At 39.8% G+C, this 22,812-nt stretch overlaps 3 protein-coding genes across 4 annotated transcripts; 1 reads left to right on the top strand and 2 right to left on the bottom strand.

The window, feature by feature from the left end:
* Positions 1 to 236: 236 nt before the first annotated feature.
* aatf (apoptosis antagonizing transcription factor) lies at positions 237 to 2,298 on the bottom strand. 2 transcript variants are annotated; one of them, XM_038291788.1, is made up of 2 exons: positions 1,941 to 2,297; positions 237 to 1,814 (listed from the first exon to the last, which is right to left on the bottom strand). In XM_038291788.1, the coding sequence occupies exons 1-2, from the start codon at positions 2,204 to 2,206 to the stop codon at positions 557 to 559; spliced, it is 1,524 nt and encodes a 507-aa protein (XP_038147716.1). In that variant the 5' UTR covers positions 2,207 to 2,297; the 3' UTR covers positions 237 to 556. The 2 variants fall into 2 exon arrangements, with proteins under 2 accessions (XP_038147716.1, XP_038147715.1); XM_038291787.1 differs by having other exon boundaries at positions 237 to 2,298.
* Positions 2,299 to 4,143: 1,845 nt separating this feature from the next.
* magoh (mago homolog, exon junction complex subunit) lies at positions 4,144 to 7,684 on the top strand. Its single transcript, XM_038291587.1, has 5 exons — positions 4,144 to 4,334; positions 4,660 to 4,718; positions 4,919 to 5,029; positions 7,309 to 7,391; positions 7,476 to 7,684. The coding sequence occupies exons 1-5, from the start codon at positions 4,244 to 4,246 to the stop codon at positions 7,573 to 7,575; spliced, it is 444 nt and encodes a 147-aa protein (XP_038147515.1). The 5' UTR covers positions 4,144 to 4,243; the 3' UTR covers positions 7,576 to 7,684.
* A 3,618-nt stretch (positions 7,685 to 11,302) lies between these two features.
* cpt2 (carnitine palmitoyltransferase 2) lies at positions 11,303 to 21,081 on the bottom strand. The gene is made up of 5 exons (XM_038291722.1): positions 20,595 to 21,081; positions 15,067 to 15,147; positions 14,875 to 14,981; positions 13,502 to 14,806; positions 11,303 to 11,956 (listed from the first exon to the last, which is right to left on the bottom strand). The coding sequence occupies exons 1-5, from the start codon at positions 20,774 to 20,776 to the stop codon at positions 11,628 to 11,630; spliced, it is 2,004 nt and encodes a 667-aa protein (XP_038147650.1). The 5' UTR covers positions 20,777 to 21,081; the 3' UTR covers positions 11,303 to 11,627.
* Between the last annotated feature and the right edge of the window lie 1,731 nt (positions 21,082 to 22,812).

The raw sequence follows: 22,812 nt of genomic DNA, 5'->3' as shown, positions 1-22,812 counted from the left end.
TGAGCAATTATTGCTTTTCTGTTACTAGAAAACTTTTCTTTAGGTCATAAAGTGAGGCTTTATGTTGAGCTTATGATCAAGTGAGGATCTTATAACAACTGATTCCAGGTTATATCCAATTTTCGCAATTTTTTCCATGTAGCGTTTCTTGGCTTCTGGGAGTCCTCGCTTGTGAACTGAGAAACTGTCATTTTTTCCTTGAAATTTTGTTTTCCAGTAAAATAAAAAATTTAGAGCAAAATCTGGGCCTAAATTTAGCTCCATACAGACCCGGTGTTTCCCAGCTGAGAGGTTAGACTTTTATCAAACTATAGAGAGAAATCTGCTAATGGAAATAGAGGAATTTCTTTTATAAATCAAAGAATCTGTAGAAAAATTTAATCTGGTTCTTAAAACAGTTTAAAACGACTGAGCAAAGTTCTGAGCTGTGGAACATTTATTTGGCGAACAGAGATGATGTTTCCCATCAGAAGGAAGCCATTTTTATTTCCAGCTGCAGCTCTAACCAATCAGAGAGAACCTCTATAGAACCGTCCTGAAAACTTCCAGCGGGTCTTTATTCTCTGGCTGAGGCGTTCTGGCCAAACAGGCCGTGGTACAGCTCGCTGCGCGCCTCGTCACTCATGGAGCTGTGGTCCACGGGCGCCATGAAGTTCACCAGCTTGCTGTGGACATGGAAGCGCACTTTGCGGCCTTTGCTGGCTTTGGTGTCCACCTTCTTCTTGATCTTGCTGCGCAGCTTCTGGATGGCCAGCCACTGCCGGCCCATGGCCACCTGGTCGTTGGGGTCGGCCACGCTGGTCCTGCGCTCGATGAGCTCCCTCAGCAGCTGGTGGTAGAAGTCGTCGTCGTCAAAGATGTCCTCGTCCAGGTCTTTCAGGTGAGTGTTGGCCTTCAGGTGAAGCTCGGCGCCCTCTCCCTCCGCCGGGACGCCATCGGGGATCACGGCTGACGACTCTCTCTTGCCCAGGACTCGGTACTCTGAGCGCCTGGTCTGGGTGCGGCGCAGCAGCCGCTCTTTGTCCATCAGCACCTGCTCCACCTGGGTCAGGACGCTCCTTTCGAACGCTCCGAAACCTTTGCTGCTTTTGCCCGTCGCCAAGCGGGTTTTGTCGTGCCACTTCTGCAGCGTGGCGTTACGGTAAGGCTCGAAAGCTGCAAAGCGTTTGGCCATGAAGTCGGGGTACTCCGCCATGTCCAGCTTTCTTTTTGGCGCTGCAGCTTCCCGTGCCGACCTCTCATGTTCTTCATCATCCTCGTCACTGTTTATCTCCTCTTCCTCCTCGCTCCCGGCGGCGATGCGGCGCGTCTCCGGACTCTGGAACAGCAGCTGGTCGTGCAGCTCCAGCAGCGACCTCTGGAGCGCTTTCAGAGCCTTGTGGGCGTTCTTCAGAGCGTCGGCGTACTCGGCTCCACCCCTCCTCTTGAATTCTGGGAAGGCCGGCGGCTGCGGCAGCTGGTTGGCCGTCACCAGCGCCTTCTGGATTTTGATGCGGCCCTCCAGGAGCTGGTCCCACAGGGCCAGCTGGTTTTTCACCGCCAGGCCTTTCTCCACCTCCTCGTCCACCTGGTCTTTAGAAAACGTGCGGACAGCGTCTTCATCCTCCATATCCTCATCCTCAGAGCCTTCATCCTCATCACTGCCTTCGTCTTCATCATCCTCGCTCATCCCCAGGTCATCCATGCCCTCAGTCATCTTGTAAAAGTCCACTTCTTCAGTAAAAGTGGCGTCAGAGTCCTTAACCTGTGATGCTAGTTTGGCATCTTCTCCCAGGTCTTCCTCCTCCTCTTCATCATCATCATCATCATCATCCAGCTGCTGCTTTAAGCCATCTTCAGAATCATCATCCTCCTCTGCAGAACCCTCTTCCTCTTCTAAGTCATCTTCCTCCTCCATCCCATCATCATCACCTTCATCATCCTCCTCCTCCTCCTCCTCCTCCTCCTCCTCTCCAGCTCCCATCAGCAGCTGCTTACGCGACACCGGCCTCCCTGCATACCTCTTGTCTGTTTCCAGGAGCAGAGAGGAGCTCTGTTTGCGGAGGGCACTGATCATGGCTCCCACGCCGAGGTCATCCTGCTCTTCCTCGCTGAACCTGTCGACCACGCGCGCTTTGGTCGCCTCCTCGGCGTCATCCTCCGGATCCGCGAACTTCGGTAACGGATTCAGAAGCTCCTCCAGCTGCTGAGAGAACGAGCCCGCCATGGCGGATAGTTTGGATTTTACACGTGCAGCGACAAACAGAGCGGCTCCAGTTGGAACCTCGGTGTTGATGACGTCAATAAAATGCGACGTAAACTTATGAATCGTGACTACACCCTCTGTTTTGTCTTTCAGGCATATATTTGACTTGTGGACGAAGCCTTTTTTTTTTTTTTACATTTAATGGTTTAATAAATATTTTCCCTATAATATTATTTATACCATCTATTAATTAGATGGTATAAAGATGGGGATACAGCTAAAATGTCCTTTAAAATAGTGTAATAATGTGTATTTTCCACCATTTTTGGCTTTCTTAACTTTGATTTAACTTAAAATACCAGAGTGAACAATCATCAGAGCTTTCCACGATAAACTGTAATAAATGCAACATATTTCTGCTTTTATATTCCATTTATGATTTATATGAATCATTGCTAATTCAATTTAGCCCTATTCATCTATTATTTATTATTTATAAGGCCCTATTTATGTATTTATATATATATATATATATATATATATATATATATATATTTTTTTTTTTTTTTTTTTTTGTTAGTTAGTTATTTTAAAAATCATTAGTGTTTTTACCCCACATTATAAAATTTATTTATTAATATCATTAGATTTTCTTAACCAGATGTTTCTGGTGAATTAATAATCAATTCACATAATTTTGCTTCCCATATCAAGGTACAGCGAATTGATTATAACAATTTCTAAACTAAACTAAACTCTATTTGCACTTTATAACGTTTAAATTGAACAGCATAACCAGGTTATATGGTGCTCTGTTCCCCACAGCTGAGGGCATAAGTCATCTTAAATTGCTCTGGGAGGCTGATCTGGGGACATCAATCCCAGATGGTAGGTGTGGTGATGTATGGCTTAACTCTCCCGGTTGCTTGTCCACCAACAAAATTGTGGAACAACAATTTAAAATCACCCATAGACTCCAGATTACACCAATATTAAGGAAAACATTTAACCCCACACTTTCAAAATACTGTAATAAATGCAAGATATCAGAGGGAACATACTAATATTGCATCTTTGACTGCCCTCTCACTACAAATTTCTGGATAAAGGACTATAAAGAAATTTCTGACATATTTAGTAAGGATCTGGACCTAACCCCACTGCTTTGTATCCTTGGTTTACATCCTGGTCTGAACTTACTATAAATTATTTTATGCGGACACTGCTAGATGTTCTTCTTTTTGGTGCCAGATGGTGTGTTCTACTTCAGTGGATCTCTGACAAACCTCCTACACTTTCACAGTGGTTACAGAGAATGAGGGAACTAATTTCAATGGAAGCAATGACCCACTGGTTTAAGGACAAACCTCTTTTATTTTACAAAATGTGGGATCCATTCTTAGATAACATCGGTATAGAGAGTGCACGGACTATACAGAAGGGACTCTATGGACTCATTTGGTCTAAGATTCCTAGAGGGAACCATACTTGCGTGTGAATTCAACCAATTATTATAGTGACACTGTAATGCCTGGATATCTAGTTATGTATCATTTTAATTGATTAATTAATCTGGGCTTTAATGTTGTTATATGTTTTTGTGTTTTTTTTCAGTGTTTTTTCTGTACTATCCGTACTCTTATTATTCTTTTTTGAACATATTGTTACAGATTTTCCTGATTTAGTTTTATTTATTGACTTACTTATTTTTATTTATTTTATTTTTCCTGTCTTTCACTGTGTGGGTTTTTTTTTTTTGTCTGTATAAGTTGGAAAACGTAATAAAGATATGTTTAAAAATAAATAAATAAAAAAAGTAGGAAGAAAGGATGCTTCAAAGCACATCAGTTCAATGCTAAACTCCCATTTAATGCCTGCAGAGAAAATCTCTCTTTGATAACAGGGGTTTGGAAACGCCTGTAAGACAAAACTGAGGAAATACTCACAGAGGGTCTCAGTGCGCATGCGCACATTGCCGCTGAAGCTAGAGCAGTGAGCTGTACCTGCTAGCTCTGTGCGCGATACTTCACTAAAAATAACACAATTTAGCGTTTAAATATGTCCACGAGTGATTTTTATTTGAGATATTATGTGGGACATAAGGGAAAGTTTGGACATGAGTTCTTGGAGTTTGAATTCAGACCCGACGGTGAGTGTTTGGCGGTAAAACTTTGGCTCTAGCTTCCTCTGGTGATGCTAGCGATGTTAGCAGCTAGCTCCTTGAAGGCCGCAGCGGATCCTAAACGAACCAAGCGAGCAAGATGTATAAACCATAGATCAAAATGTGAGAGTATATCACGTCAGGAGGCATTCAGAGTCTCCCTGTTATCTATAGGCGTATTTTAAAAAGACCTCAGTAATAATCTAAGGGTTGATGATTGGATCAAACGAGCCATGCGGCGTTTAATGTCCGTGTCTGAACCTCATGTGAAAATCATTCATTGTGTTTATTTGATGCAAATTCTTTCTTATAGGTAAACTCAGATACGCAAACAACAGCAACTACAAGAATGACGTCATGATCAGGAAAGAGGTAAAGTATGGTAATTTTTAGTTCCATTAATTTTGACTCCAGACATGTTTATCTGGAATAAATGACCGCCTGTGTTTAAATTTTATATTTATCTTTGTAGTAGGATCGTTGCTATGTCTTTTTTATTTTGAAAAGATAATTTTCCACATTAGGTGGAGATTTATTTTCTGATGTTTTTTTTTTTTACTCCTACCATCCAGGCATATGTACACAAAAGTGTGATGGAGGAGCTGAAACGCATCATAGATGACAGTGAAATCACCAAGGAGGATGATGCCCTGTGGCCGCCTCCTGACCGGGTTGGCAGACAGGTTTGTCATCTTCAATTCAGTTTATTTCTGTAGCGCCAATTCACAACACATCATCTCAAGGCACTTTACAGTTCAACCAGATCATCCAGTCAAACGGATTCAAAGTTTTCTATCTAAGGAAAACCAGTTGATTGCATCGACTAATTGACTCAAATGCAACCCCCTTTAAATTAAGCACACTTGTAGTGACAGTGGAGAGGAAAAACTCCATTTTAATGGGAAGAAACCTCCAGGAGAATCATCTCAGTTTCTTCCTCTCTTTGCTTTTCAACAGAACAAAATTGTTTTCAGTCTTTTAGGTTTTTTTTAACATCAGCAGAAATTAGTTTTGGGTGAAATCAGACTATTATTTAATTTCTCCCTTTGCTTAAAGTCTCACATCCTTTTGTGTAGTTAGGTCGGTGTTTCCCTAAAACACCCACCGCGGTTTATGGTTTATACTTTATGGTTTGCCTGCTTTAAATGCACTGGAGGTTACATACAGGTAAAATTAAGAGGTTTTTTCTTAAAAGAAAAACGATGCAAACAAAAATAAAGTCTACTTTGTTGGTGCTCCTATTGACAGATAAGCCCCTGTTTATTAGGAAGTAGTTAAAGGTATAGTGGAGGATTTTTGCGAATTTTTGAAAAGACCCACCCAAATGAGTAAAAAAATAAAAATAAGAATATATATATATATATATATATATATATATATATTAAGCACCTATTAAATGCGTGCAAGAGCATGCATGAGCCCATTTCTCCTTGTGCATGCTCTGTTAAAAAGTAATTTTTTTGCATCGCTCATACTAGCTTACTTGCCAAAAGAATATTTGCAATTTTTCCATTGTGTCACTTACCACTGTTAAGGGAAGATGTGACACATAGGACGGCCTTATGTAAACATACCAACAGAATGATTGACAATAAGGAGAAAAAATTCTTTAGATGATCCACCCGGAAAAAAGATCATCGTCCACTATACCTTTAATAAATAGTTGAAATGTTTAATTAATTGTTCTACACTGTGTTTGGTTCATTTAAACATAGCAGAAATATCTTGTCTTATTCATTAACACTGAGTGGTAGATATATGACTGAAATATGAAATATGATAACTAATAAAGACCTGCTAGGAAACCATTCTGCAAACGCACACATCAAATATCGCTTGGGTCTGGCTGTGAACCAGTTTTGCTGGTATGCTTCTGCACTCTCGATCTGGGATTTCTAGGGACGCACAGCAGTTTCCTGTCAAAGCGCAAGGGGGAGCCTATTGGAGAACTTTGACGGATTGTACTTCAGAACCTCCTAAATTAACCTTTTGTCGTAGTTGTCCATTGTTCCTCTGTTTTTAAGAATGGCACCAAACGTAGGGAAGGGGGGCGTGGTCTTGCACAGAGACAGATTTGACGGTTGCAGAGGCGATGCATCAGAAGCATGAATTGGCCTTTAGAGTTTTATGACCGCTAATGTGAGTAGCAGCCATCATTAAAGCAGAAGTCGGTTTTGGTGATCAGGCTTGGGATTCTGACTGTTTTAAATCTTTCCGGTTAAAATGAGACGCAGCGTTAATCACCTGATTCAGGTGCGTTGAAATGGAGACGCATCTAATCTATGAGTTCCAAAAGTAGGGGTTGCTTATGGTTTCCACTGCCAATTTTATTTAATCCCCAAAAGTCAAAATATACCTGGAAATATATGAGAATGTATTTTATCTTGTTCAACGAGAATGTATGAGGAAATGAAATTAGATCAGATATTTATTTATCTCTCAAACACACGAATCAAATATTACAGCAAATAATTGTAAAATATGGGGTAAAAAAAATAAGATTTGAGTGAAACCATTAACTTGGATTTTAAAAAAATATTTGAAAATGAATATAATTGGAGAAAATTTTAATTATTTTTAGAGGGTCCCCACTTTGTTTATTATTTATGGGTCTCAGGTTGAACCTCTCATCTAAACGGAGTTTAACAGTAAACAAAGCTGGTACCTGGGTTATTTTTTATTTGATACTTTTAAATGATATAACTAATATCGAATAAATCTGATCAGCTACACTTCCGCAAATTTGTAATATTGGTTTTGTTTTCTTAGAAATGAACGTTTTCTATTAAGAAGCTTGAAAACCTTCATACCTTTTCATCACTTTTAAAAATCCAATTTTTTTTTTCAATAAAATCTTTACTTAGCTAATATTTCTTTTCATTGTCCCTTTTTGTATGGACCTGATCATGTCCTCAGCACCGGTAAGTCGAGTCGTATTAATCATGGTTTTGTTTGTTTTCAGGAGTTGGAGATCGTCATTGGAGACGAGCACATTTCGTTCACAACTTCCAAAATCGGCTCCTTGATCGATGTCAACCAGTCTAAGTGCGTTCTGCTTACCTGACAGAGCCGTTTATTGCTGTTTGCTTCTGTTTGAAGTTCTGAACGTTGATCTTTGCTCTGTTTCAGGGACCCTGAAGGTCTCCGTGTGTTTTATTATCTGGTCCAGGATCTGAAGTGTCTGGTCTTCAGTCTGATCGGGCTACACTTCAAGATCAAGCCCATCTAGAACGCGCCGTTGGAACATTTTGGTTACGTTAGCTGATGTTTTTGTTCAACCACCGCTTTTGTACATTTTGCTTTTGGTTTTTATTTTGAATAAACAATAAAACTAGAAACTTGGTCCTTCTCATTTTGTAAGATATGAGAAAAGTAGAAGTAGAACATTGGTCTGCTTAAATCATTTGAAAGTGTTTGGAACGTGCAAACATACATATTTAAGGCCAAGTATAGGAAGAATAAATTTGTCAAGAAACATTTGGTTTGCCGGACTTCTCCCAATTCAAGAAAAAAAATGAAGTCAAAACTTACTAAATGGAGATAATTTAAATTCAGATTAAACTGGAGTGTAGAAAATACCAAGCAGAGGAAAAAACTTTTTTTATGGAAGTTTTACAAACTACCATAAATAATTAAAAGCCTGCATTTAATACGAGGTAACTAGAGTCTGGCGCCTAAATGTGAATATTCTGGAAACATTTTCACTTCGCTCTAACAACTGCAGCTAACTACGGAAGAGAATTAGGGCCACTGGGAAAAAAAAAAAGTTAACTGATTTTTAAATTTTATTACAGTTTAACATGGGGGGGGGGGGGGGGGGGGGTTAGTCAGAATTCTGACTTTTTTTTCTTAGGATTCTGACTTTTTTCTAAGAATTCTGACTAATCTCAGAATTCTGACAATAAAAAGTCAGAATTCTGAGAATAAAGTCAGAATTCTGACTTTTTTCCCATGTTAAACTGAAATAAAATGTAAAAATCAGTTAACTTTTTTTTTTTTTTTCCAGTGGCCCTATTCCTCTTCCGTAGGCTAACCCAACATGTAGTGATGTTTGAAATGTTCCAGTTCTTTAGCCAAACTGTTGATACTGTCTTTCTCCATACTGACACCTAGTGGATCTTAATTGCCATTGCAGGTTACTTTGTGTTAAAACACAAAGGTTTTGACTTATGCAAAAAAAAACTGTATGGCACGTTGTGTATACACTCACCGGCCACTTTATTAGGTACCCCATGCTAGTAACGGGTTGGACCCCCTTTTGCCTTCAGAACTGCCTCAATTCTTGGTGGCATAGATTCAACAAGGTGCTGGAAGCATTCCTCAGGGAGTTTGGTCCATATTGACATGATGGCATCACACAGTTGCCGCAGATTTGTCGGCTGCACATCCATGATGCGAATCTCCCGTTCCACCACATCCCAAAGATGCTCTATTGGATTGAGATCTGGTGACTGTGGAGGCCATTTGAGTACAGTGAACTCATTGTCATGTTCAAGAAACCAGTCTGAGATGATTCCAGCTTTATGACATGGCGCATTATCCTGCTGAAAGTAGCCATCAGAAGTTGGGTATATTGTGGTCATAAAGGGATGGACATGGTCAGCAACAATACTCAGGTAGGCTGTGGCGTTGCAACGATGCTCAATTGGTACCAAGGGGCCCAAAGAGTGCCAAGAAAATATTCCCCACACCATCTGCCTCAAAGTTCGACGTACTGTGCGTTCAGAGATGCTCTTCTGCCCACCTTGGTTGTAACGGGTGGTTATTTGAGTCACTGTTACCCTTCTATCAGCTCCAACCAGTCTGGCCATTCTCCTCTGACCTCTGGCATCAACAAGGCATTTCCGCCCACAGAACTGCCGCTCACTGGATGTTTTTTCTTTTTCGGACCATTCTCTGTAAACCCTAGAGATGGTTGTGCGTGAAAATCCCAGTAGATCAGCAGTTTCTGAAATACTCAGACCAGCCCTTCTGGCACCAACAATCATGCCACGTTCAAAGTCACTCAAATCACCTTTCTTCCCAATACTGATGCTGGGTTTGAACTGCAGGAGATTGTCTTGACCATGTCTACATGCCTAAATGCACTGAGTTACCGCCATGTGATTGGCTGCTTAGAAATTAAGTGTTAACGAGCAGTTGGACAGGTGTACCTAATAAAGTTAAGTGGAGAGCAGAGTGGTAGTGTTTTTTTTTTTCCACTTATGTCTGTTTTCATCCCTATGTGACGATTATAGCCGCTGTAGTATTAAATTAGCTGACATGGACTTAGTGTGCTTCTTCAAAGTTTCTATCAAAGTAACAAATGAATCTTAAACAGCTTTGCTATTGAAATACATTTGCAAATAGAGTGAAAATACCGATTAATGGAGCATGTTTTAATGGCATTAAAAGCGTGATTAGTACACAGACCTCTACACAGTTTGGAGCTCATCTTCAGCTGTTTCTTAAAAGATCAGAAAGAGAGAGGAGGAGAAACAGAACATTTGGAATTTTTTTTTCCTCTCCAGGTCAAAATAAATAAAAATTATAAACATTAAAGCTGCAAAGACATGAAAAATGTCCCATGTTTAGCCTTCAAACACAAAAGACTTTTCAAACAAGTATCAGTACTTTCTATTCCTTACATTTGTAAAACAAACGTTACTCGTTACTCTTGGCTTCGGTTTAATGCTTATAAATATTTATTTCTCATCATGTGCTCCATCCAATGCAGATCATTGGCTCCATCCACATCTAGTGAAAACTAGTGTGATTGGATGAGTCATAGAACGCAAACACTCATTGGTTAGCTAAAGGAAATCATCAGAAGCAAGCAGGTGTTCTTCAAACTGCTAACGTGAATTGTCTATGCCATGCTACAATGTCGGATTCAGAAAAAGATGTTGAAATGCCTGAAAGGTTGGACACAGGCGAGAGCGTATCGGGAGACGGAGACCAACAAGACCTCCCTCATCCTTGGCCCTATCTCAAACAATTCTTCGAGATAGTCGAAAAATTGAGCTTTCAATTAATATAGTGGCATCTGGCTGTTTTTTTTTTTTTTAAAGGTTACTTTATACTTTAAATAGTTTTTGGTGCACATAGTTTTACCCTTTTACTTGAGTAAAGAAGTAAAGTTGATACTTCAACTTTTACAAGGGTGTTTTTTAACTGCAGTATCTATATTTCTACTTAAGCAACAAATGTGTGTACTTTCGACACCACTGCTAGCAACGGAATCCCAGACTGAAAGCTCATTGGCTAATTTGTATCACGTGTAGACTGGTCCCGGAAGCTCTGGAGAGCTTTACCGTACAAACAGGAGAAGCGGCGCAAGTGATTTTTAGACACTGTCGTCGGACAACATGCGGTAATTTATAAATGTTTTACAGGGTTTATACAAGAATGAATTACTCAAATATAATGCTTTTTAATGCTCTATTAATGCTCTTAAAAATAATTTTAATGCCACCAACAGGTGCCCGTCGACAGGCTGCAGCCATGTCCCGAATTCCTCGTTTTCCAGCCACTTTTGTTTAAATTTGCTCCCCCCCCCCCATTCTCAAGCTTCTTTTCTGAACATACAGCTTTGTGATCAACCAGAAGCAGTTCCACGCAAATATAACGAAATTGTCTTTATTAAAAAAAATTAATAAAGCATTTTGAATGCCACAATATACACATTAATTTTAATGCCAATAAAGGCCTAAGTTAAAAAAATTATTTAATGATTTTTAATGATCTGCGGAAACCCTGGTTTTAAATCAGGGTCGGTCTGGAGTAGCCAGCAGGTGGGTTCAGACCCTGGTTTGCTAATACGTGACCTTTGCATTGGTGATACTCGACCCATCACATTATTATAGGATCAATATTAAAGCTGCTATAATATCTAGAATATTAGAAAAACATGAAAAAGAAGGAAATTTGTTTGGAAAATAATGGAATTAGGAAATGAAGGGGATAATTGGGACTGATAAGCATGTGTGGAATAATTAAGTTTTATTGTAAAAGACAATCAAGCAGAATAAGGCTACAACCAAGTGGAGCTGGTTAAATAACACGAATTACAGTAAAGATCGGTTCTGTTTTTCACATTAAGGCACGACATCCATTTCCAGGTTGGGGTCCATTAGGTTGGAGTCTCTGAAGCTGCCTGTTGACATGTCGATCATTCCTCAATATCCCAACATCAAAACTCAGAAGTAAACATTACTTTACTTTTAATTCTTCATTCTCTTCATTCAAAGTCTTGATAATGCCAGAATGTTTACTGTTGTCGTCATGGTTATTTTTTTACATTTAGCTGAGAGATTTTCCTTCCAAAACACTGAAGATGTCCTCCAGAGACTTGTGGACGCACTGCAGAAACTCATGGACGTTACGAGCAGGATAGCTGGACACGTTGCAGCCGATCCAGTTGTCGTGGACTCCGTAACCGACGCCGAACCCGTCCGGAACCACCGGAGCGAAGCCTCCGAGGCTGACGGCGGGGCTGGTGAGCGTGCTGGTGGACAGGATGTTGTGGTTTATGGCGGCGTAGGCGGGGTCTGTGAACAGGCTGGGCAGGGCCTGGCCCTTAGAGTTGACGAGGTAACGCAGGGCAAACAGGTGGCGGTCAAATCCTTGTCCTGCTCAGACACAAAGGACAAAAAAATACGTCACTTTGCTTTAAATAAACAACCTGTTCTACAGTCTGCTGCTCTTGTCATCAACATTAAATTACTAAACGCTGCACTCTGTTCTGGAAAAAGAGGGACCTCTCATATGATTGGCTAAGGAACCAGGAAGTAAATAAATACCGTTTCAGGAGTGGGATAACAATAGGTAATGTTTTTTAGACCGTCACACTAGATGAAACTCCAGGGTAAATACGGCCTTTAAAGGTGAATCGAGTCATGAAATAAAGCCGGATTTTCTTTACAAGTAGATAAAACCGAAATAAATAAAGTTCTAATATCAAAGCAGTTTTATTTATACAGGTATAATTGGCCCTTTTAAGACTTGATGATGCCTAATAAAAAAGAATTTAGATCATATGTTTGATGGACACCATTAGAACTCATTTCCTGAGTGAAGCATGGTGATGGCAGCATTATGCCCTGGTCATGCTTCTACACAGAAAGCACTAGTAGGACTTTAGGATACAAAGATTGATCGTCCAGCTGATCATTTTGGCGAAGTTAGCAGGTTTTTCTTTTCATTAGAGCGTTAAGCAGAGATCAGAGGAAGCGACAGCATCGCTGCTGCCTCCGTTTTTTTATGCTCTGTTCATTTGCTTTTGATCGACTTGTTAATAAATGCTTATTTTTGTTTAAATAGACACTAATGCTTTTTTGCATTGCATCATTGTTTTTAGGTAAACGGAGAAAGAAAAAGCAAAACTGAAAAAATTGCAGCAAATTGTGCAAATTATGGAGTGAATTTTGTTCCATTATTGCTTGAAGCAAATAGCTTTCTTTTAAATGGAATATGGAAACGAGTTTTTCCCAGTTTCATTTGATTTCCATTTGTTTTAAATTTCTATTTACATTTCTATTTATAAAACAAGGTATTTGCATCAATAATGAAACAAAATTAATTCCAAATGTATATAACAGGGATTAAAATACTCAGTATTGTTTTCAGGTAAACGGAGAAAGAAAAAGCAAAACTGGCTAAAATTGCAGCAAATTGTGCAAATTATGGAGTGAATTTTGTTCCATTATTGCTTGAAGCAAAGAACTTTCTTTTAAATGGAATATGGAAAGAAGTTTTTCCCAGTTTCATTTGATTCCATTTGTTTTACATTTCTATTTACATTTCTATTTATAAAACAAGGTATTTGCATCAATAATGAAACAAAATTAATTCCAAATGTATATAACGGGGATTAAAATACTCAGTATTAAAATTCCGAATACTCAGTATTTGTTAGAAAACTAAAACCTGGAAGGAGATGAACTTCCCAGCAAGCTTCCAGGTGAAGCTGCACCGTTATGGATCAAAAATCGATCCTGATCCCAGAGAAAGCTGATAGAGCTGGAGTGTCTCTGACTGAAGAGTTTACAAACTGGTTGGATTTGTTTGCATTTTTTTGTACTAAACTGTTTCTAGATGAATGTTTTATTTCCTAACCCTGTGTTTCTGCGGCCATCTTTGTCTGTATTGTTTTAAGTGTTTCAGGTTGAACCCACCCATGGCCGCCTCCTTGGTGAGCTGTCCGTGGTACTTGGAGCACTCGTTGAGCATCGCCCGCAGCTCCTCCACGCTGTGCCTGCTGGGCTCATGAACGAAGGCGTGCGAGCAGCGCTTGGTGTGCACGGTGGCCGGGCGGATGGTCTCGGTGCGCCCGTGCCTAAACGCCGCCGTGCTGCAGGACTCGTATGTGGCCACGGTCTGACCGTACTGCCGCAGGAAGGCCATCTGAAAGGACAGCTGGGCGACGGCGTCCGGACTCAGCTTGCTCTTCTTCAGCAGCTCCTTCCCACCTTTCTTGAACTCCATGGCGTCGATGGTGAGCTTCGATACGGCGGAGTCAAAGTTCTCTTTGGCTGCGCGGATGCCGTTCTCCAGCTGCCCGTCCAGGTGGAACTGCAGCTTGCGGACGGCGGAGGCCGAGTCCACAGCGGCCGGGGCGGAGCCTGGATGCACCAGCGGCTTCTCAGTGGTGTCTTTGAACACCTCGTTCTGGAAGCGGAGCACGGCGACGCCGTCGCCCCAAGCGTGTTCGAAGTTGATGGCCGCCTGTCCGTCCTTGGTGACGATGATGCTGAAGGACTTGTCGTACCAGCGGTTGCAGCCGTCGCCGTGCAGCATGTTGTGGGAGATGTGGATGTGGTCCCGCATGCTCTCGTCGTCCAGACAGAGACAGAAGAGGGCGCTGTCGACCAACCCCAGCGCCTCAGCGTTTCCAGCAGCGACTAGCTTCTCCCTCAGCCCTGCCCACACGTCCCTGTTCTCACTGGTCAGGACGCCCAGAGGGAGCGAGGGCGCCGGCGTCGCGTCGGACAAAATGTACTTCAGGTGGGAGTGGATCTCCGCCGGTTTCACCAGACCCCCGTCTCTGTCCACGACGTCGAAGACGTACATGTTGCCCTTCCTCATCACCAGCAGGTGGCGGCCTCTGTCGTCGGTGAAGAGCTCGTCTCGACCGCGCTTCGGGATGCGGGTCGAGTTGAAGAGGCGGAAGTACTGCGACATGTCGAGGGGGTACGCGTTCACCATGTAGGCTCCGTACCAGGACAGGGAGGACGGGACCCAGCGGATGAAGTTCTTGAAGCGGTCCGTGTCGCTCTTCGCTGGGTTCAGATGGAAAACCTCCGGCTCCAGCAAACCCGCCCGCAGGGTCTTCATGAAGCGCACGGCCGAGCACACCATGTTGGTCGACCGCACCAGCTGCTCGTTGTGCTCCGCCTTTGGATCGGGGTTGAAGGACATGAAGGGGTTGGAGTTCAGCACCACGGAGTCGCGTGCCGACAGGTACATGTCGAACCAGGGACCTGAGGGTGAAACAGACTGGTTGGTGAGGGAGACGCTCTGCGACGCCGTTAGACGCCGACGCCCTCACCTGAGATGTAGCTAGTGTGCTTGTTGTTCTTGTCCTGAGCCACCAGCTCCTCATGCAGCTGTTTCCCTACGCCGCTCTGGAACTCCTGAGCCAACTTCTCAGTTTTTCTGAGGAGAAAAGTTTAAAAAGGCTACATGTAAACATTCCAGCACCAAGTGATGAAAATAAATTACAATCCTGGTAGGAACTTACGCAAACTGGGCATCGTCCAACAGAGGCTTCTGGGCAGCTAGATACCTCCTGATGGTGTCCTCCAGTTTGGGGATGGGGAGTCTGAGGAGCAGAGAAAGAAGAAAGACCTTCAGTGAGAAGAAAGTTTCAGCTGCTGGTTGGAAAGGAAGATGAGATGCTGTTACTAATCCACAGGATGCATAAAAGAAAAAACACACAGAACTGCAGGTATCACCTTTAGGGTTTTTATCTATTGCAGGGTTCCTACAACATAAGGCAAGTTAAATTCAAGACTTTTTAAGACTTTTTTTGTCCCTTGAAATAAACTTTAGATTAGGGATGGAACGGTTTATGAAAACCGTCCGAACCGTTCGGTTCGACTGTCTCGGTTCGGTTCGCGTGTGTTGCGTTCGGTTCATGCGCTGCTCCTTTTTCTCATAGGCGAAGCGTTTACACTCCAGAGCAGAAGGTGGCGGTACTGCGACCAAAGCCAACCACCAGTAGTAAACAAGAAGAAGAGGTGAAGCAGAGTAGCCGGGTGTAGCAGAAAAGAATCAGTTGTTGTGGAGAATTGTGTGGGTATGGCGAGTGGGAAAGAACAGGAGTTGGAAGACGCGCCAGCAGCACTTTATAGGTCTGCTGTATGGGACCACTTTGCATTTAGAGTGACCTACGATGACGGCGGAAAGAAAGCTGTGGATAAAAGTGCAACAGTGTGCAAGCATTTTGCAACACGCGCTGTACTTTACAAGACATAATTGTGAACTGTTCCACCCCTACTTTAGACCAACTTCACAATAAAAACAAGAAAACCTGGTTGTGACAAATTTAACCTGATGCTTATTTTAACATAAATCGTTACTTTCTGGCCCAGTAGAAATGTTTACAATTTTGAAAAACTTTCCATATAGGAAGAAAGCTAAAAACACACTAATAATAGATATATTTTTAACTAATGAATGGATTTCACAAACTTTGTTTTGATCTCTACTCGAAGTCCATAATAGCTGTGCTTTCATTGTAGGCGAACCACCAAACATTATCCGGAGATTTGGGCTTTTTTTTAGGCCTTGCAGAGACAAGGGTGATACAGAACTGGAAAATAGCTGCTGCTTCTCTGTAACTTAATTAAACGCTTTGTTTTTCACTCTTCACGTCCGACTCCACAGCTTTGATTCCCATTGTGCCGAGCCTGAATGACTTCTCGCTCAAAATACGCCATTACTCATAAACATTAACTGGTACCGTTTTTAGCCATGCAGGAAACTCTTGGCTGGATCGCCGATTTTCATTTTATGTTACACCCCTAGTTATTGGCGCATCACTCCAAGGTCTGTTTGCAATATCTTTTTTTATTGGTTCTGCTGTCAGGATGGACCTAATAATGTTTACAGCTAAGCCGTTTAGTAAATGTCAAAAAATGAATTATTTAAATTTTTTGTATGAATTACAAAAATAAAATCCTACGGTATTTATTACTTGGTGACAATTTTAAGGACCTACGAAAGACCTATTTAAGACATTTTAATACCAATTAAGGCCTTATTTTTATATTGAAGAATTCAATGCCTTTTTAAGGATCTGCAGGAGCCCTGTATTACCGTAATCTAATTTTGTGTTACATGGTAACTTGAGTCATAGATGACATCCCATCAGCCGCTCCTCACTAAATAAGGGACATTATGTTTCATCCTTTAACATTTTCATATATTTCTCCTTTTTGATTAAACATGTTTCCATCTTTTCTGGTAAATAGAACTTCTCTGTTTCACAGGGAGGGACAGAAAACATAAATTTTCAGCTGCATCTCTGCTTGTTTCATTTGGAGTCAAACCAGGTTTAACTTCTTACATTTTAATTTCAAGGCCCTGTGATTAATTAAGTAAAGGTTAAACATAGCTTAAAATTAAACCATATTTTTATATTTTTTCTTGATCTACTGCTGGGTAACACCTAGATGCCCATTTCACACACATTTATTATTTTTTATGTTAAATAATTTTATTGTTGAGGATAAATCTTTCTATTTCACGTATAAACCGGCCCCTGCTATCTTAAATCTCCTAATTTTGCAGCAGTGTTTATATTGGGCTAGAAGTGAAGGAATAGGATCTATAAAACACAGTTAGAAAAGAAGGTAGTTCAGATACCCAAAAATAAAAAAATAAATCTAAAAAAATAAATAATAAGTTTAAAAAAATAAAATCAAAGAAAATATGAAGAAAATAATTTGGAGTTTTCCCCAGTTTCGTTTTATTTGCATTTGTTTTACATTTCTATTTATAAAACGAGGTATTTACATCAATAATGAAACAAAATTCATTCCATACATATATCAGAGATTAAAATACTCTGTATCGACCTAAAAAAAAAGGACCTGTATTGGACGATTTCATGTCACTAGTGGTTACACATTTCTCCAATGTGAGATCAATCAAGTTCAATTATATTTTTACATTATAATTAGATTATTCAAAATGTTTCATCGATGAAATGGATACAACTTTGTTGATCCTTTGGGATCCAGGATCACGTAATCAGTTTAAAGCTGGTTTTTCAAAGGTTTTGATCAATCTGATTAAAATACCCAGTTTGGGAGATCCCCAAATTAGAGATTATCTGCAACAGAACAACTGCTGTGTTACACATCAACCACTAGATGTCAGTATTATGCATCTGTTATTCAGCTTTGCTTTTATATCTCATTGAAATTGGGGAGTGTTTTATGACACAGACATTAACTTTGCTGTATATTCTAAAGCTTAACAGTTTATATAGCCTACCTTATTCAATTAACTTGATTGTTGAACAAATGAAAATAAACCCATACTAATAAATAGGGTTTAAAGTCAGGGTTAAACCTGAAGTTGTCTTGCTAACCCAGTTATCCTGCTTCCTGGTACAGGCCTCAGCAGTTTGCTGTGTGTAAGCTTTCCATTGAATCTATTTAAAATCATTTTAAAATGAATGACAGAATCTTAATTTTTTACACTTGTGGTTTTGAAACCATAAGTCTTTAAAATCTCAGTATCTTTATCTTTACATCAGCCTGTCTAATGTCAAGGCATACCAGATTAAATCTCTTTTTTTCTCTTCTTGAATTCTAACTTTAAATGTCTCCTTCCAGATCTGAAAACAGTTGAAAGCCACAATGTGACGCCTGAAGGAACTTTGACTATTAATCAAAAACCAACAGGTTGTAAAAAGGATTTAATTTAGTGGTTTACAACCAATGTAGTTTATGATTTCAGCAGATAATAAGCCAGGTAGGCTCGTTATACAGGTGCTGGTCATAAAATTAGAATATCATGAAAAAGTAGATTGATTTCAGTAATTCCATTTAAAAAGTGAAACTTGTATATTATATTCATACATTACATACAAACTCATATATTTCAGATGTTTATTTTGTTTAATTTTGATGATTACAAATGACAACAAATGAAAATCTCAAATTCATCATATCAGAAAATTAGAATATTGTGAAAAGGTTCAAAATTGATGGCCCCTGGTGCCACACTCTAATCAGCTAATTAACTCAAACCACCTGCAAAAGCCTTTAAATGGTCTTTCAGTCTAGTTCTATAGGCTACACAATCATGGGGAAGACTGCTGACTTGACAGTTGTCCAAAAGACGACCATCGACACCTTGCACAAGGAGGGCAAGACACAAAAGGTCATCGCTAAAGAGGCTGGCTGTTCACAGAGCTCAGTGTCCAAGCACATTAATATAGAGGCGAAGGGAAGGAAAAGATGTGGTCGAAAAAAGTGTACAAGCAAGAGAGATAACCGCACCCTGGAGAGGATTGTGAAACAAAACCCATTCAAAAATGTGGGGGAGATTCACAAAGAGTGGACTGCAGCTGGAGTGAGTGCTTCAAGAACCACCACACACAGACGTATGAAAGACATGGGTTTCTGCTGTCGCATTCCTTGTGTCAAGCCACTCTTGAACCACAGACAGCGTCAGAAGCGTCTTGCCTGGGCTAAAGAGAAACAGGACTGGACTGCTGGTGAGTGGTCCAAAGTCATGTTCTCTGATGAAAGTAAATTTTGCATTTCCTTTGGAAATCAAGGTCCCAGAGTCTGGAGGAAAAGAAGAGAGGCACTTCATCCACGTTGCTTGAAGTCCAGTGTAAAGTTTCCACAGTCAGTGATGGTTTGGGGTGCCATGTCATCTGCTGGTGTTGGTCCATTGTGTTTTCTGAGGTCCAGGGTCAACGCAGCCACATACCAGGAAGTTTTAGAGCACTTCATGCTTCCTGCAGCTGACCAACTTTTTGGAGATGCAGATTTCATTTTCCAACAGGACTTGGCACCTGCACACAGTGCCAAAGCTACCAGTACCTGGTTGAAGGACCATGGTATCCCTATTCTTAATTGGCCAGCAAACTCTCCTGACCTTAACCCCATAGAAAATCTATGGGGTATTGTGAAGAAGAAGATGCAATACACCAGACCCAACAATTCAGAAGAGCTAAAAGCCACTATTAGAGCAACCTGGGCTATCATAACACCTGAGCAGTGCCACAGACTGATCGACTCCATGCCACGCCGCATTGCTGCAGTAATACAGGCCAAAGGAGGCCCAACTAAATACTGAGTGCTGTACAATCTCATACTTTTCATGTTCATACTTTTCAGTTGGCCAACATTTCTATAAATCCTTTGTTTTTATTGGTCTTCAGTAATATTCTAATTTTCTGATATGATGAATTTGAGATTTTCATTTGTTGTCATTTGTAATCATCAAAATTAAACAAAATAAACATCTGAAATATATGAGTTTGTATGTAATGTATGAATATAATATACAAGTTTCACTTTTTAAATGGAATTACTGAAATCAATCTACTTTTTCATGATATTCTAATTTTATGACCAGCACCTGTATATGCTCAGCAGTCAGCAATCATGTTTTTTTGTGAGGTGAGCTTTTATTATATTTTAGACTCATCTTCCTAATGAAGTGAAAAACATCCCAGCAGATCAAAGATTTGAGTTAATTAAGATGCAATAGATTTTAAAAGCTTATCCCACGTAGTGCGTTTTGTCCTGTAAAATGAAAATAAGGTTTGTGCAGATACATAAATTGTGAAAATTAGTTTAGATCAGGCCTAAGGCATTAATTTAGATTAAAATCGGTAGTTACAGGATAAGGTTCTTAATAGTTAAAATTGTTTCCATTTGAATTAGTTTTTGTCCCTTTTTTAAATGAATATCATATTTTATAGGAATAATTCTGGGTTTTATCAAACCTAAAGGTCTTTGGGAATTACTGTGTTTCTTAAAATAAAGAAAATAATTTGTTTATGTTGGAGAATGATCACCTAACAACATGACATTAATTGTTTTCAGACTCAATCACTGTAATTCTCTCACTGCCATCTGGTGGTCACGGAGTAGAAATCAAACGTACCCTTTACCCTACTTTCCTTTTTAACCTTCTCTCGTTGCTCAAATCCTTTAAATTGTCTCATTGCGGTCCTGCTAACGTTAGAACAGCTTGTGTACTGTAGAAGGGGTTTATTTGAATTGGTTTTCCTACCTGGGTAAACTCTTCTGGTAATGCATGGAAGGAACAACGCTTTGGTGAAGGTAGTCCGCAGAGGAACCCGTCCTGCTGCTATAGAACCGAGCCGAGATCCCCGCTGCGGTTCTTCTCAGATGAATCGGACCTACAGGTGTCCTCAGACGGACAGCGCATCGTGCGGACAGGAAAGTGGCCATGGCGGCTGCTGGCAAAGCAAAATAAACTCAGGGTGGTTTGGAGCTATGGGCGAAGGTAGAAGCTCCTCAGCAGGTAGAAACCAAGCTAACCTCTGAGGCTAACAGCTGTGCTAGCTTAGCCTCCCCGTCTCCAGAGTAACGGGAGTTTGACATTAACAAAATGCTTCAACAATAGCTTGATTCCTTTGGTAATAAATAAATGACACGGCTTTCAGAAACAGTAAAAAAATAAATAAACAGTAATGAATTAACAGGAAGTCTAACTGGTACAACCAGTCACGTGACCCGTTCTAGCCCCGCAACTTTTCCGGGGTTATGTGGAGGTTATGTGCATTGGGACGCTGCCGGCAGCGAGGCCGACGTGCCTAGAGGGCGGCCATCTTGGATCGGACCACAATTCAGACAGCTGCTGTCAGAATGCAGAATGAATAGGAAGCGCCTTAGCACTAATTTTAATCACATGAAAGACGAGTCAGAGATAATCACAACTCCTTAAAAAGATATATATGTATATATATATGTATATATATATATATGTGTCCCACATTAACTGATTAAAGAAGAAATGTTCTCCATAATCTGCATATATAGTAAAAAAAAAAACATAGTTTGAAAAAGTTTTGACATAGGTATTGAAAATTTAAAAATAAAAACAAAATAATAACTTTTCTCTCTTTTGTAAATGAAATTACATCTAATTTTCCTCAATAAATCATAGAGATTATCAAAGAGCAATCCTTAAAAATACTGAATAATAATATAATAATATTATTATATAATATAATGTTGTTATATATTAAACTATACTCTAATATTCTGTATAATATGATATACATCCAATGAGGCATCCATGTATATTAGGGTTGTCACGATACTAAACTTTTAAACTCGATACCGATACTAAGTAAAATATTCGATACTCGATGTCATTTTCGATACCACAAGGATAAAAACAAAGACACCAAAATTTAACAGAATTTTTTTCATTAATAAACAAAATACAATAAATAGACAAATAAATACAATAAACAATATTTTGAGGTTGTATGCTTTGCACAATATTAAGCAAGCTTGATAAAAAACTAATTCAAATTAGGTGTTCCTTCCTTGGCTATGCTTTACACACATAACAATGACACTAGGCAAACCAGGTAAGAAACAAAAATAATTCTATTATAGCACTGTATCGATACTTTTGAAAATGAGTATTGTATCCGGATACAACTTTTAAGTATCGATACTTTTTTGAGTATCGATACTTTTGACAACCCTAATGTATATAAGGTCTAAGGTATGGAGGACCTTTAAATCAGGCAATTTGACATCCAATTTGATAAGCATTTTCTAATGGCACATTTTAAAATTAATTATTAAAGAGGAATTGTAAATTGTATTTATAAATCCAGTATTAAATACTGGAATATGAAAATGTATTTTCAAATCATATTTCTGACTAGGAGATTTAAGAGCCATAATTCATAAATCTGATTATGAATACATTTAATAATTTAACAAAATTGATTCCTTAGTCCATTTTCTTTTTCAACTTGCATTTTCAAATCCTTTTTTAGATTGCATTTTGTTTTTGATTTGCTTAATTTACCCTTTCTGTGACACTTCTGGTCCCTGAGCACAATAAAAACCAGGTTATTTGTCATTTTGTTCACCAAGCGTGGCACTCTTACCAATGACAGAGTTACTTTCCAGAAAGCTCAGGGACCAGAATAGACATAGAAAATGTGATATTAGGAAAAGCTTTTAAAATTGGATTTCAAATTGCAAGGTTCCAATCTTACATTTGAAAATGCTGGCGTCCAGCGTCCTGCTCTGATATGACAACTCTGTGGCCACCGTGAAAATGTCTATATTTCATTGATGTTTCTTTGTATATGCACTGAAATGGAAATAATGACTGTATGAAAACCACTTTACTGAAGCGAAAAAGAATATATATCTTTTATGATTTCTGTCATACTGTGATATTCAGATTTCAGACAGGAAAAACATCAAAATAAAACACTGACAAATATGTATTT

The sequence above is a fragment of the Cyprinodon tularosa genome, unplaced genomic scaffold, assembly GCF_016077235.1.
Source record: "Cyprinodon tularosa strain WSP-4 unplaced genomic scaffold, ASM1607723v1 ctg30, whole genome shotgun sequence".
Lineage (NCBI taxonomy): Eukaryota > Metazoa > Chordata > Actinopteri > Cyprinodontiformes > Cyprinodontidae > Cyprinodon > Cyprinodon tularosa.
The sequence above is the reverse complement of the archived record's forward strand: the minus strand, read 5'-3'. Positions and strand labels throughout refer to the sequence as shown.

Bases quoted from the DNA above. Each gene is read 5' to 3' on its own strand.
- cpt2 (XM_038291722.1), bottom strand. From the start codon at position 20,776: ATGGCCACTTTCCTGTCCGCACGATGCGCTGTCCGTCTGAGGACACCT. The intron at 14,982-15,066 runs GTAAGTTCCTAC...TTTTCTCCTCAG, and splicing joins TTGGACGATGCCCAGTTTGC to AAAAACTGAGAAGTTGGCTC. The intron at 14,807-14,874 runs GTGAGGGCGTCG...TTTCACCCTCAG, and splicing joins GCACACTAGCTACATCTCAG to GTCCCTGGTTCGACATGTAC.
- magoh (XM_038291587.1), top strand. From the start codon at position 4,244: ATGTCCACGAGTGATTTTTATTTGAGATATTATGTGGGACATAAGGGA. The intron at 4,335-4,659 runs GTGAGTGTTTGG...TCTTTCTTATAG, and splicing joins GTTTGAATTCAGACCCGACG to GTAAACTCAGATACGCAAAC. The intron at 4,719-4,918 runs GTAAAGTATGGT...CCTACCATCCAG, and splicing joins ACGTCATGATCAGGAAAGAG to GCATATGTACACAAAAGTGT.
- aatf (XM_038291787.1), bottom strand. From the start codon at position 2,206: ATGGCGGGCTCGTTCTCTCAGCAGCTGGAGGAGCTTCTGAATCCGTTA.